A 15328-nucleotide genomic window follows, 5' to 3' on the forward strand; every position below is an offset into this window, starting at 1 on the left:
AGTCATTAAAAACCAATCTTCAGGAATGACAATCCCCGGCTTCAAAACATAACATCCTTTCTTTGTAAAATGCACTGAATTTCGTCGGTCACAAATTTGTGAAATGCTCAACAAATTGTGTTTCAGTTCAGGAACATAATTCACATTTTTGAAACTTAAAACACCGTTTTTCACTGTTCCCTTTAATGTGATTCTACCAGATTCTCCTCCCGCAAAAGAGACATATCCCCCGTCAAATTCTTTTACATTGACCAGCTGAGACAAGTCTCCTGTCATATGCCTGGAACAGCCACTATCCATGTACCAGAGGCGCACGGTAGTCCTCCATAGCTGTTCCTGAACGATTTGCGAGATTAGTTAGATTTGGGAACCCAGCCCATGGTGGATCTGGGTTTTCCATGTGAATCAATGTACGTTACTTTTTGCCAAATTAGATTATCTTTATTCAAAAATTTCGATTTGCCTTTGTTGACAAAAGAGTTTGCACACATGTTTGACTGGGCAGCCTTGATTTTTGGTCTCCAATATTGATGTGACCACTTGAAGCAATAGTTATCAAAAACATTTTGTTGGTGTCTTTGAAAACTTTTGTGATTTTGTTGATTTCATTGTTTGGCTGCATTCCAGTCAAAATCAGAGGGCTTGGTCCTACGACTGTTATTCTTCATTGCCTCAGTCTTTGTGACTTTCACAGGCTTTGAACAACATGTTCGATTAGACTTAGCCTTCTGATTGTTGAAGCCTTTATGCTCAGATGACTTCCTTGGGAGATGGACACAATTTCGTGCGATGTGTCCTGCAATTCCACAGTTGAAACATGTTTGGCGTTTCAATGTGTGGAGATTCGGGGTTTTCTGAAAATTGTTCATGTTTTGCTTTTCAGGTTTTGCGATTTTTGCTGGCTTTCGTCTTGAGCAACCTGGATTTAGCTGATTGGAAGTTTCACAAGTATGTGATGTAGGTTGAGATTGAGACGCAGCTTTCTTACTGTGATTACCTTTTTCTTGAAAATCTGATGATTTGAGATCAGTTTTATTTGGTAAAACATCTGTTGAAGATTTTACGTCCATTTCAACATTTAATTCTTTGTCGATGGATTTTGATTCAGTTTCAGTTTCAGAAACATTTGAAATTTCACTAACACATGTTTCTTCAACATGAGCATCAACGGTTTCTAATGGGGTCCCACTAGATTCAACATTAGGGACTCCCACTGAGACCGATTCAGAAGAAGAATCAGGATATTCTTGATTTTCTTGAGAAGAAGTTTCAGTGGTTTCACTGAATGTATCCTGAGGGACCTCACCTGCAACACTATCATCTGACAGATTAGAACCATCACATTCACAATTATTAACTGAAGAAAATTCATCACCAGAATTAATGTTCACAGTTTCAACACAACCATCATCAGTCTTGCCCAAAACATCAGGCCCATTAGCAGCTAAAGAAAGAAACATGCTAAAAATATTTTGTCCCGAAATAACATCAGGATTATTTTCATCAAAACAAGGTTTTTGTAAATCAGAATTTAAAACTTGTTCTCCCCCAAGAGTATCTTCACATTTCAATTCAACCTTTTCTGCACATGCAAACGACTGGTTAGGATCAACATTTCCTTTTGAGACGAAATTCATTGAAGGAGCTGGTTGTTTGTTATCAACAAATTTGCTGTTGATTGATGACTTATCGGTTTTTGGACCGTAAGTCATCGTGCCCTCATTAATTAACTCCTCTTCTGTGAAAGGCATATAAGTATAATTATGATTGTATGGAGGAGGAGTTTTTGTGTATCCTAAACCAGCCCCTTTCTTTTCTTTGTACTCTAGTTGTATGTCACAAATGTTCTTGACCAAATTACTAGAAGTGTCAAATTTTTTAATATTGATTTCATTTACCTGATATTTGACTTTCAAATCTTCTAATTCTTTGGTCAAGTCACTAATTGTTGCTAGAGCATCTAAAAAATTACAATTTTTAGCACTGAGGTCTTCTTTTAACTGAACTATATCCTTTCTTTGGGCCTCAATTTTTTCTTTGTAAAGCTTTTCATTTTTGGCCAAAGTAAAGTTTTTATTTTTAAGATCTTGATAATCTTGAATAAGTTCAGCATTATGTACCCTATAAGCCTCAACTCTTTCCCTGCATTCAGTAGTACAGAAAATAGAACGTACCTCCTCAGCAGTGAGTCCATGAACAGGAGCTGACAAGATTTTGGTCATAAAAGCCATATTCTCAGCTGGAGGCTCAACATCTGGCGAAGAATCCTTTTCATCTGATGTCATGAAAGCTATGTTTTCAGTGGCACTCTGGATTTCTGGTTGAGAGATGTTCAGGCGTTGAATTTCATCATCCCAATTAAACTCTGCACTTGGTTGAACAACAAGGGCTGAACTCTGAGTTCCTTCACCAGCAACAGTTGAATCGTTTGTCGTTACAAGAGCCCTTTCAGGATTTGGAGGGGCAGGATGTGCAGGAGTGAAGTCTTTGTTGTTGTTAGGCTTAGGACAGTTTCGTGCCAAATGTCCTGGTTCATGACAGTTGTAGCAGCGTAACTTCAGTGGAACAGTTGCAGAGTTTGAATAAGGAGTACCCCATCTATTTCTGCCAGTCTTATGAGCGAATTTTTGTGCTCTGAACGCTGCCATTGCCATTTGCCAGGTGATGTCCATCTCCTCCACATCGTCAGGATGATACTGATATAAATCATTCAACGACCAGCTAGGGGGTTGTATTTTACCTGCGATAAAAGCATTTAAACAATTTACAACAGAAGCAGCGATCTCCAGATTCTCTTTGGATTGTTGAGTAAAGAAAGCAATGAGCTCGGCTTTTGCTGAAGGAGTTGTGGCAATTTTTGCTGCAGACGATGAAGGACTTGAGCTAGAGTAATGCACAGTTGTGGTCGACCCAGAAGTAGTCTTTTTCGATCCATTTTGAGAAATCAGTGCGGCGTTGTCATTGCTCGAATTGGTAGAAGAAACAGAAATACCTGCTGCCAGCAAACTGGACTTGTGATTATTCTCCCTTTGCTTGTCATCAAGCTCACATGCCTTGATATGAGAAATCATTTCAGTCAAAGTACATCTTGCAAGATCTTTCGTCCGCTTGATCATTGCAACGTGATTATCCCAGCTCTTTGGCAAGGCATTTAGAAGTTGTCGGTTCTGAGCAGCCTTTGAAGGAAGAATTTCTTCTAGATCCATTTGAGTGATAATCTTTGAGAAACGCTGAATCTGATTCTCAATAGTTTCCCGATAGATGTAATTGAAATTATTGAAATTTTGCCTCAACAAGTTCCTTCTGCTTTCCCTCATGTCTTCATTCCCTTCGTACACAACAATCAATGCTTCCCACATTTCTTTGGCCGATTTGCAAGTGCGAAATCCCATAGCGATGTCTGACCCCAGTCCCATGGTCAAGTAAGATGTTGCTCGATTATCTTCCTCTTCAATAGCATAGTCTTCATCAGTATACTCGGCACGAGGTTTCTTGACTTTGACTCCAGGGTTTGTTTCCTTCTCATACATAATTTCTCTAGGACCTCTTTCAATAACCCTCCAAAGTTTAGGTTCCTTAAACTTGATATGCTGCTCAAAACGCCACTTCCATTCTGGAAAATCATTTGCATCCAAAAGCCTTGGAATGCGAGAGCTGGTTCCGATTTTGGAGTCCAATTCTTGCTGAGCATTTGTGACAGCTAAGTCATTAACTTGATTACCAGATTACATGTTTTCTTAAAGGTAATTAATTAAATAGGTGATTAATTAATTATTTTAAGTCCAACAGTCCAACAGTTCAAATGTCCAGGTCCAAATAACGTTGCGAGTCGAGATCACAAACTCGAGACCTAGTTGGTTGCGAGTAGAAACCAGATCCACACAAGTCGAGATGAGAGAGATTGCGAGTCGAGACCGGAGCAAAATCAATCGAGACGGTTGATGATTGCGAGTCGAAACCAAATCAGCACAAGTCGAGACCTTTGTAGATTGCGAGTCGAGACTGAAGCAGCACAAGTCGAGACCTTTGTTGATTGCGAGTCGAGACGGATGCAGCACAAGTCGAGACCTCAGTAGATTGCGAGTCGGAACCTGCAAAACAGATATGAGATAAACACTGTTGACCCGTAATCCCTGATTTTCAGCACTTTTAAATTCAAAGATATCGAAATCTTTGAATTTTCTTTGATCACCAACTCCGAGAAATCAGCTAACAGATTTTCTGAAATCACACAACCCAAAATCAGTATTATTTTTAACAGTTTGTCATGAACAGTTTTGAATGTGATATTCCTTTTCGCTGCAAAACAGACATCAACACGTATTAGTAGCAAATGATGTTCTTGAATCTGATTGATATCAAAACCGAACCAAGAATGGTTTCTTGGCTCTGATACCAATTGTAAAACTTTATCAGGATCTATCAATGATATCAGTCAATAACTTGTGAAGGTGCGGAAAACAATCACAAGGTGATTCAAGAACAAATAATAAGAAATAACTAATGATGTAAAGAAATCACAAACCAGAGATCTTGCATTCAAAGATTAACGATGACTGATACAAGACTCTATCAATCGACTCCAAAACCCTTGACTCGCAACCTTCTTGTTCGACCAACAACCTCAACCAAAAGGTTGAGGTTGGTTTAAATACTAATCCACTAGGCTAACCCTAAGCCCGTTGCGACTCAAAACATACAACCCAAACCCTTACAATTTCGGCCCAAATACATAAACAAAAACAAATACATAAACAACCCTTATACTATGTAAACCTACATGTATAAACCTTCAGGTTCCAACATAACTTCCGGCGAAATTCCGATCACCAGAGCAAAACCTGTTGATACATGGTCGAAATTCCAATGTTTTTTCGTGTTAAAGTTGGTGTTTTTATGCGAATTTGAGTTTTGAATGATATACTTTGACATGGTTTGTGTTTTGCATGTTTAAAGAAGTTTAAGGAGCCTTTTGGAAGCATATCGAAACATTGGATTAAAGCTAGGATCAACCGGGTGCGAAAAACAAGTTAAACAGGCAAAAGTGGGTGTTAACCGGTCTCGATGACGCACCAATACAGGCGTCGACGACTCCACTTGCGTCAACTTCAGTAGGCCGTATGCAGGAGGTTAGTTTTAGGATCACCCTTTTTGCGTCGCTGACCCCTATTTCTAGCGTCGCCGACGCTGCGACATAAACAATTTAACAACAACAGTAAACCACGCAAGGTGGATTGGGTTTTTGGTGATTATTTTGTCTTGGACGGATTCCAAGGGGGGTTACACAATTTTGAACTTCCAATCATTATCTCATCATCACAGGAGATCCATCATAACAGAATCACTATCATCTCAAAATCATTATCATCGTACTAGACTCGGCTGAAGGGTAATTCAAGTGAGGCATTGGCTTTGGGCTACACTTTCCAAATGGCCTCCAATATCTAATAAATTAATTCTTTATAATTATAAATGCACTAATCCAAATGAGGCTTTTGAGCAATAATTGAGTTGTATATCCAGTAAAGAAGCTATGATCTAATTGCATTTGGCTAGGTAACTACTTGAATTGAAGATCTTTATTCGTATAAGAAAACTTTTATTTGGTCAGTTATACCGTTAGCCAACTGACTTTAGGTTATTATGTTTTTATAAAAAAGTCCCCAATTCTTGAATTCGCTTTAGGCCTCCTAAAGGGTTGATCCGGCCCTGCATCGTACATCATCCTTCATTCCATCTTATAATATTCCACTAAATACTAATCATCACATTATCTTCATTCCATATTTCAAATCAACAAACAAACAATTAAACAATTAAAATTAGCAAGCTTCATAAGTTCTACAATTAATAATCAATCAAGTTGTGACATAAACCATAAACTTTTTGTGGTACAACACCCTAACTGCCACTTACTATTTGTTTGAGGTAATTAGGAATTATAAATGTATCTTTGACTGGACCTGCGACACTCCGATCACCTGCAACTCGTCTTCTCCGGTAACCATCTACTGCTACCATCCCCACCAAATACTGCTACCAACCCCACCAAATCATTCCATTCCGAACACCGTTAAACATCGGCTCCATCACCATATTGAGCCTTAAGAAGCTTTTAAGGATGGTACAGTTTTCTTGTACTCCAAGAACTCACTCACGTTTTTAAGGATGGTGCAGTTTTCTTGTACTCCAAGAACTCTGAATATAACCAAGCAATAGAAATTGGGATAATTCCAAGTAAAAAGGACACATGCAATTTGCAAAACAATAATATCAAAAGAGCCATTCATTTGATTAATGGTCAACTCACATTTAAGTCAATATGAGTTTATCTAAATAGAAAAGCTTCTTAAGGTTCAATATGGTGATGAAGCAGATGTTTAACGGTGTTCGAAGTGGGATAATTTGGTTTGGAGTGGGATGTTTAACGGTGCTCCAGTGATCAGAATATCGTCGGAATTAGCTGAATTTAAGAAGACATGGTGTAAAACTGCAGCGGGTAAACAACACGGTGTAAAAGTGGAGTTTACTCTAATTATTTTTATTATCAGGGGTAAAAACGACTTTTCACACACAGAGCCCAGAGGGGTGGGGTGAACATTGATTAATTTTGGAAACGTCGGGGTTTAAAGTTGATCGACTTTCAAAATAGGGTGTAAAGTTGATCTCGCCTACAAACTTCAAGAGTGTAAAATTGCAGTTTACTCTTTAAAAATGATTAATATTTGAAGTTTGATTTGATTAATTTATTCCCCTTACTGCTATTCATTTCCGGAAATGAAATTAATCATCCTTGTTGAACTTTTCACAACCGTATTCATTTCCATCTATTTGTTCTCACTTTTGAACCTTTGATCGTTTCCATCATGTTTCTCTAATCTCAAGCTATATACACAAACTCAAGTTTGTAAATTGAGAATAGGAGGCAAACGAAATTAAAAAAGCACCAATTACGAAAAAAACTTGTCCGTTTGAGGTATAGTTATTACTTTTTTAAATTGTTACTCACAACACGAACAAGACATATTTTAAGAGTGTACGGGATTAGGCTGACATCTTTAACTTGAATGAGACATGTTCGGATTCACTTATTCAACTTGTAAACTCGAAATCCTTCAACAAAACATGATTGACATCTTCAACTTGAATGAGTAATGCGATATGAGATTGTCCCTAATTTAAATATATAAAATTTAAAAAACGACAACATTGTCGCTCTTTGAATGTGATATGAATAGAAATGTCGAAACATGAAAACAAAAAAATATTAGTATATGTACAAAATAGACCAATTCTTCTTCAAATCAATTACTATAATAATAGTAAATAAAATCCAGCCTGTATCAATCTTTCTTTTATGTAATTGATAACTTATTATACGATCTAAAACTATTATAATGAATTACCTACATCTTTTGTTATTCTCTGCAAATTATTATATATTCGATATAATTTTATATGCTTCTTCCGGATATTCTTGATTTAACTGCCGGCTTCATATTTGGATTATGTACGGCATAATTGACAAGTTATTGACCTTTAAAAATGGATTTATGTAAACAAATAATAAACGTTCGGGCACCCATTTGGAGGTGTTTTGGGTGTTACTTAAAAAACTCAAATTCAGAAGTTCCAAACCACACAATAACAAGTTGATTATACATGGATAGATAGGAGTTATAAATATTGATATTTAGTCTAAAAATGCAATATTCTTGTAGTGTCTTCTTTCATGCTTTAGCAGATATGGTTATTTCTAGCTTAAAAAGCCTAGAATAAAAACTTATTATTAACTTATAAAGAAGCAATTTGAATATGCATTATTGTGTTGTAACATGTGCTTAGGGGGGTTTTCAAAAAAAAACTAGAATTTTACTTTGTAACCCTAAAGTTTTTATCTTTAACAATTTAAGTTTAAAGTTTAGTCTTTGTTTCCTTTTAACCCTAAAGTTTTAATATTTAACAATTTAAGTTTAAAGTTTAAATCTTTGGCAATTTAACCCCTTTGATTAATTTGATTTTCCACTTCTAATTCAAAAGTTTCTACCTTATACGATTTAACTACTTTGATTAATTTGATTTTTCACTTCTAATTCAAAAGTTTCCATCTTTTGCAATTTAACCACTTTGATTTTTTTTACTTATGTGTGGTAATCTTGGCTTTGGGGTTTTTTAAACAAAAAATGGTTATGCATATGGTTGTTAAAACCTTGGCTTTTGGGGGTTTTTAAAAAAAATAATGTTTTTACTTTTCACTCAAAAGTATTTCATAAATTACTTTTAACCCAAAACTATTTGTTTTTTTTTTTACTTTTAACACAAAACTTTTTATCTTTTGCATACTCACAACTTTTTTTTTTATTTTCAGCTTTGGTCCTTTATAGTTTTTATTTTCGGCAAATTTTTCGTTTTATACTTCGTTCTAAATTTTGTGACTTAGCACATCGGAACGTGCGTCTTTGGTTTAACGTTTTTACGTTTCGTTCTAAATTTTACGAGTTAACACGACGCAACGTGCGTGTGTGGGTGAACGTTTTTACATAGTCTATTTTTTCTCGTTTGACAGGTTCAACATAACATGCGCGTCTTAAATCGACTTAGTTATAACTAAAGAATCCCCGCCGCATTGCGGCGGGTCGTAATTCTAGTTATATCAAAAGTTATAATAACAACAACAACAACAACAAATGAAAAAAGAAAACAAGATGTATAAAATACGTACTAAGGCTGAGTGTTACATCAACCAGAGCCACATCATCAAACCCGTCACGTCCTTTTCACGTTGCCCCCTCCGTTTCTTAAAGCGTTATCAGGCTCACGCCCAACGCTTATAACATTATAATGTTTATGAATCAAACAAAAAAAATTATACAAAAATGACATTTCCTGACTTTTATGAATAAACTATTTGGATGTCGGGTCTCGGGTTCTTTAAAACCCATGACGATATTTTCAACGGTTTTCAAGGATTATATGACATGAGAACATATAATAATAATAGATAAATGATGTATGACATGTCCCATTGATGGGTTTATTCCAACCACTTTGGTACATAAAATTCAGCAAAAAAACAAAAACCAATGAAAAAACTTTAATATAAATACCCACAAAATGAACAAGAGAGATAGGTGTTGGAAGAGAGAGAGAATGGGGGAGAGAGAGTGTGAAGAGGAGAAGACTCCATTGAAACCACACTTTGTGCTCATTCATGGCATAAGTGGAGGAAGCTGGTGTTGGTACAAGCTCAAAAGCATGATGTACAACTCTGGATACATGGTGACATGCATAGACCTCAAAGGGGCAGGCATAGATCCTTCTGATCCTAACACTATCCTTTCTTTTGATGAATACAACAAACCTCTCCTTGATTTCTTGTCTTCCTTGCCTAATAATCAAAAGGTACAATTCTTTATGCTTTATATACATCATATTAAGACTATGTGTTGTGGAGCCGTGCGCGTGGGGCGCTAGCCACGCGGCTGCCACGGTGGCTTGCGAACACCACAACAGCCAAGCTTCAGCGGGGCACGAGCGGAGGTGTGAGGGTGGTGGGTGGTGCTAGGCAAAAATGGGGGTGTTTTGGGACGCTATTGGTGAAGTTAACACATAGTCTAATGCATAATAGCCATATATACACATGCTTGTTATATTCAAGAGTGAGATCTTGATTGACATAACATAACATGTTGTATACAAAAAGTTTTTTTTAATTAATCTTGGTAGATCCAAAAGTCATAGTTATTTGTTTGAATTGTTGTTACAAACATATAGCCACACTTGCTAAAATTCTGATGGTTATTGTAGGTGATATTAGTAGGTCATAGTGCCGGGGGATTAAGCGTAACACAAGCAACTCACAAGTTTCCGGATAAGATTAGTCTCGCGGTATATGTTGCAGCGACGATGCTCAAAAATGGATTCTTAACCGAACAAGACGTTAAAGATGTAAGTTTAAACATCCTGATATATATCATTTTAAGGGAAAATTTCACAGAATAGTAACCAAGTTTTAAAAGTATTCTAATTAGGTCATTGGTGTCGTTTTTTGTCACAATTAGATAACTTAACGTTCAAATCGAGACATGTCTTTTTTTCCACGTGTCAAGAAAAAATGGAGCATAAGATGCTGGGGTCGAATTATTTTAATATATGAAATTATATTTATTAAAAATAAAAACCATTTAATTACATAAAAATTAAAAAAACAAGTTACAATCCACGTCATCACTCGACGTTAGCATCAACTAAAAGAGAAAAAAAAAACAAAAATCCACATCACCACGGTTACCTATGAAATGGATGAAAAAACCCTTAATTTTAATGAAGAATGAATGTTGAGTGACCAGATTAGAACACTTTTGAAACATAAGTGATCTAATTGAAACACTTTTGAAACTTGGTTACTATTCTACAATATTTCCAATGCCACGGTGTATATATGATATAGGGCATAAACACATTTAAGTACACTAGAATACTCTTGTAACAAAACTAAAAGGTAATGTGTAATATATATTAATGTTTATTGTTGTATTTTAACTTTAATATATATTAGTGTTTATTGTTGTATTTTAACTTATAAAATATCATATAAGTTAAAAAAAATTTAAAACATTTTATAAGATGGAAATAAAGAGAAAGGTAAAAAAGAAGGATGTATGGCACTTTGTAATAGGGAGGATCGTGGGTTTTAGTGACGTGTAGATAAAGGAGTGGGAGCTGAATACTATGCAATATGCATGTCTATGGGGCCGAGTGTGGGCATATTATATAAAGCTTGTCATTTTGCCTTTGGCTGGGACATTGAGGTTGTACAAACCTCGATAATATCAATGACGTGCCAATACTATCTCCAATGCTACATGTGTCTTTAGACGTCTTTAGTTGTCATGTTGTTTGCCGTAACATATCTTTATAAATTCTTAAAATCTTTTGGTTTATTTCCAACTCTATAATTATCCTTACCTTTCTTAATTTTCCCCTCATTAACTATCAACTACACACAATATTTAAATAAAAAAAAATTCTTTTACTTTGGGCCCATAAAAACTAAGCCGGACGGGCTTAGTTGCTAAGGTTACCTGAAGACAAAATTTCACAATAATAAGGGATTGTAAGGAGGTAGTCTAAATGTTATTACTTTTCAGGTTTAGTTAAACGAACTATAATTTATTTTTCTTTTACAGCCAACTTAGACTCCCTCTAATTCTGTACTTTAATATCACTTACAAACCTTTGAAGTAATTAATTATAAATTAGCGACATAAATTTCTAATATTATCATCTCATATCCGGGCCAGAGATCGACAGTTTTCCACTAAAATCTTTATATAATTAAATGTAAGAAACTAAACATTGTAAGAAACACACTACCTAGATTTTTATTTGATCCTATATCTACATGCGTGTGTCCTTGTGATATAATATCATCTCCCAGCCAAAGCAGTTCTCAATGGAAAGTTAAGAATATTAATTTGCAAAAGCCAATTTTCAACATTTTAATAGTTTAAATATTGAAGCAAACAACACATGCTTTTTAGAAAGTCAAAACACAAAAAAGTCAATCCACAAGTGGGCTTGACTAATGTAGTGGATCTCACATTGATACACAAAGTGGGGATTAATAGTAAACATAGCCACTAATCCTTTTGTTTTATTGTCTTTCAACTACATAGGGAGTACCTGATTTATCCGAATATGGTGATGCTTACGACTTGCAATTTGCGTTAGGCGTTAATCAGCCTCCTACGTCTGCAACCGTTAAAAAGGAGCTACAACGTAAAGTTATATATCCTATGGCTCCCCCAGAGGTATCCTTGCTAATTACGCTTAAGTTTTTCTTGAAGATAAATATGTATCCAAATGTGATTAAAGCCTTTAAATTTGTTGATTCTGATGTGTTTCGTAGGACTACATTTTAGCTTCAATGCTTTTACGACCAGGACCCATTAATGCATTACAAAGTGCTCGATTCCCCGAAGGTAATGAATGTATCGAGAAAGTTCCAAGGGTATACATTAAGACGATGTATGATAAAGTAGTTAAACCAGAACAACAAGACAACATGATCGCGAAATGGCCACCTTCACATGTTTATGTTTTGGAGACTGATCATAGCCCCAACTTCTCTAGTCCTTTTGCATTGTTTGGGATATTCGTTAAGGTTGCAACTTCAATTGGTTGCATATAAATGATTTTTATTTAGCTAGATCTGATTTTGTGATATTTAATAAGATATAAACATTTATATATTATCTTATTTTGATCAGTGATAAATGTAATGGTTTAAACTAGTTATGAAGCCCGCGCTTCGCGGCGGGGTTATGGGAGGGTGCAGACAAGAATGCATAATTTGTTACATGACATATTGGTAGGTTATTATATACCATGCAGACTTTAATCTAAACGACGGTAAAAATAAGCAATTAACATGGTTAATTAAGTAAACACGTCTAGAGTTAAAAGTTTGTTTTAGCTATAATAAAGTAAATAAAAAATAATTAAATTTATTACATGGTATATTGAAGGTTTAATATGCACCATGCATACTTTAATCTAAACGATAATAAAAATAAGCAAGCAACACGATTAAATAAATACTTAGCTTTAATTATAATAAGTTAAATAATTAATAAATAAAATAGAAAAAATGAACTTATAAGAAAGATAAAAAATAAATATGTTAAAAAGGAAAAAAATAACTTTATTACACTTCAAGGGCCGAATAATAACTTTATTATAGTTCGGGGGTCGAAACGTAAAACGTTTATAAAAAAGAATTATTATTAAACTTTCCATATAATAAATTTATACAATGTAAATCGTCTATAGAAAAGAAATCATTAGAGTTAAGGGGTCGTATAATAACTTTATTAAAGATTAGGGTTAGAAACGTAATTTGATTAAACAACATTAATATTGTAGCACTACATATCATATCGGCCAATAAAAATTTACAACTGTTCACGATTAAAATTGTTGTTATATAGAATTTTTTTTTGAATCGTCTTGGGAACACTTTATATCATGGTTGTAAAAATCCCGACTAGACACCGATTAATTACCGATTAATCTCGATTAATTTTCGATTAATTACAATGAATTGCGATTATATCTGATTAATCCCCGGTTAATCCTGATTAATCGCTAGTTCCCACCCCACCGGCCGACTAGCGATTTCTACAACCATGTTTTATATATATAAGAATGACGTATTCCTAGGGGTGCAAATGAGCTAAGCCAGGCTCAAGCTTGAGCTCATTTAACTTATGAAGGCTCGAGCTCGAGCTTTAGTTTTAAAGCTCAAGCTCGGCTCGTAGATAGTTATTCAAGCTCGATCTTGGCTTGTTTAATATTTATTAATTAATTTATATTAATTATAATTATTATATTATGTATAGTTTAATTATTTTTCACAATATTATAAATATTATTTATTATTATTTCAATATATACTTAATATATTAATTAAAAATTATCTAAATAGTGGGATCGTTTAGACTCATGAGCCGACTTGAACTCGACAAGCAAAGCCCAGGCTCGGGCTCGTTTCCTAAACGACCTTATTTTTAGGTTCAAGCTTGTTTAAACTCGGTTCATTTCAAGCTCTTTTCGAGCCGAACGTCAGCAGCTCGGCTCATTTGCATCACCATATATTCCCATTCAAATTCTGTTTGAATAGTTGTTATTCGGGTTTTGTGAAAATTGGACTGAAATATATTAAAATGTCAAACTTGGGTTAAAATCTAAATGTATTAAAGTAAATTGGTACGGATGGTTGTTGTATGAATCGGAATTAAGAAAAGTAATTGGCTAAGACCCAATGTTTATTATTCAAGAAACTCTCTCAAACTTGAATTACAATCCATATCAATTAGACTGGTATATATATAGCTAAACAAAACCCATTAGACTATAACTAGGATTCTATTAACTAATTACATGATATTTATCTAAACACACTTCATAATCTAACATGTTTAGGAACCTTAGATAATACCCATTAATTAACTAATAATATTTAATTAATAACTTGTACACCAAGTTAAACTTCCAGGCGCTCCCTTCATGCACAAGGCCACGGATTCGACTCGGAATTCCCAACATTCACCCCCTAAGTTTCCGAGTCGTATATGGGAGGTCTTCAACGCCAAGTAGATCCCGCGTCTCTTTGAACTTGATTTTCGTCAGTGCCTTCGTCAAGATACCCGCTCGTTGTTCGTTGCCAGATACATGCTCAACAGCCACTTCGTTGTTTTCAACACACTCCTGAATAAAGTGAAATCGAGACTTTATATGCCTGCTTTGATTATGGAACACCGGGTTTTTCACTAAGGCAATCGTTGAAGTATTATCCACTTTTAACATTACTTTCTTCGGTTTACTTCCAGTAACTTCACTTATCAACTCTCGCAACCAAATAGCCTTACATGTTGCTAAACTAGTTGCCATGTATTCAGCTTCACATGATGATAACGCCACTGTACTCTGTTTCTGCAAACACCAAGTAATTGGTGCAGAACCATAGTAAAACACGTGTCCCATTGTACTTCGACCATCATTAGCATCAATATTGTAACTACTATCACTGTAGCCGAATAATTCGCTTTCTTCTTTTCTTTGATAAGTAATGTCGTAGCTCGTTGTTCCCTTCAAATATCAGAGTATTTGTTTAATAGCTAACGCATGACTCTGTCTTGGATTTTGCATGTACCAACTAACAATACCAACTGAATAAGCGAGATTCGAACGTATCTGAAGTAAATAACGCAAACACCCAACTATTTTTCTATAACTAGTTGCTTCATCTTCGGCTTTCAACAACTTTTAATTCGGGTCCACTGGAACAAGAACCGAATTACACTCGTGCATCCTCGCTTCTTTTAAAATCTTCCAGGCATATGTTTACTGTTTGATTTTAATTCCATTCGCGCCTTGTGATACTTCGATACCCAAATAATAAGTTAATTTTCCAAGATCACACATATCGAACCGTTTCGCCATTTCTTTATTGAACTCATTAATAATAGACAAACTTGAACGTGTAACGAATAAGTCATTAACATACAGGACCAAGATTAATAAAGAATTACCCACAATCTTTCAATACACGGCTTGTTCTTTAGTACACCGATGGAATTTTAATGCCTCCAACATTAGATCTAGCTTAATATTCCAAGCCCGAGGTGCTTTTCTTAACCCGTACAACGCCTTGAAAAGCTTGTAAACCTTGTGACTTTCTTTTGGTTTAATGAATCCTTCCGGTTGAAGTGCATAAACATCTTCCTCCAAATCAGTATTTAAAAACGCCATTTTCACATCTAAA

General features: G+C 35.1%; 1 protein-coding gene across 1 annotated transcript; it reads left to right on the plus strand.

Annotated features, from left to right (window-relative positions):
• Positions 1 to 9018: 9018 nt before the first annotated feature.
• Positions 9019 to 12296, plus strand: LOC110872666 (methylesterase 17). Its single transcript, XM_022121514.2, has 4 exons — positions 9019 to 9402; positions 9808 to 9948; positions 11679 to 11813; positions 11912 to 12296. The coding sequence occupies exons 1-4, from the start codon at positions 9115 to 9117 to the stop codon at positions 12191 to 12193; spliced, it is 846 nt and encodes a 281-aa protein (XP_021977206.1). The 5' UTR covers positions 9019 to 9114; the 3' UTR covers positions 12194 to 12296.
• The last annotated feature ends 3032 nt before the right edge of the window (positions 12297 to 15328 follow it).

Source organism: Helianthus annuus, chromosome 8 (genome assembly GCF_002127325.2).
Source record: "Helianthus annuus cultivar XRQ/B chromosome 8, HanXRQr2.0-SUNRISE, whole genome shotgun sequence".
Classification (NCBI taxonomy): Eukaryota; Viridiplantae; Streptophyta; class Magnoliopsida; order Asterales; family Asteraceae; genus Helianthus; species Helianthus annuus.

Bases quoted from the DNA above. Each gene is read 5' to 3' on its own strand.
- LOC110872666 (XM_022121514.2), top strand. From the start codon at position 9,115: ATGAACAAGAGAGATAGGTGTTGGAAGAGAGAGAGAATGGGGGAGAGA. The intron at 9,403-9,807 runs GTACAATTCTTT...TGGTTATTGTAG, and splicing joins CCTTGCCTAATAATCAAAAG to GTGATATTAGTAGGTCATAG. The intron at 11,814-11,911 runs GTATCCTTGCTA...TGTGTTTCGTAG, and splicing joins ATCCTATGGCTCCCCCAGAG to GACTACATTTTAGCTTCAAT.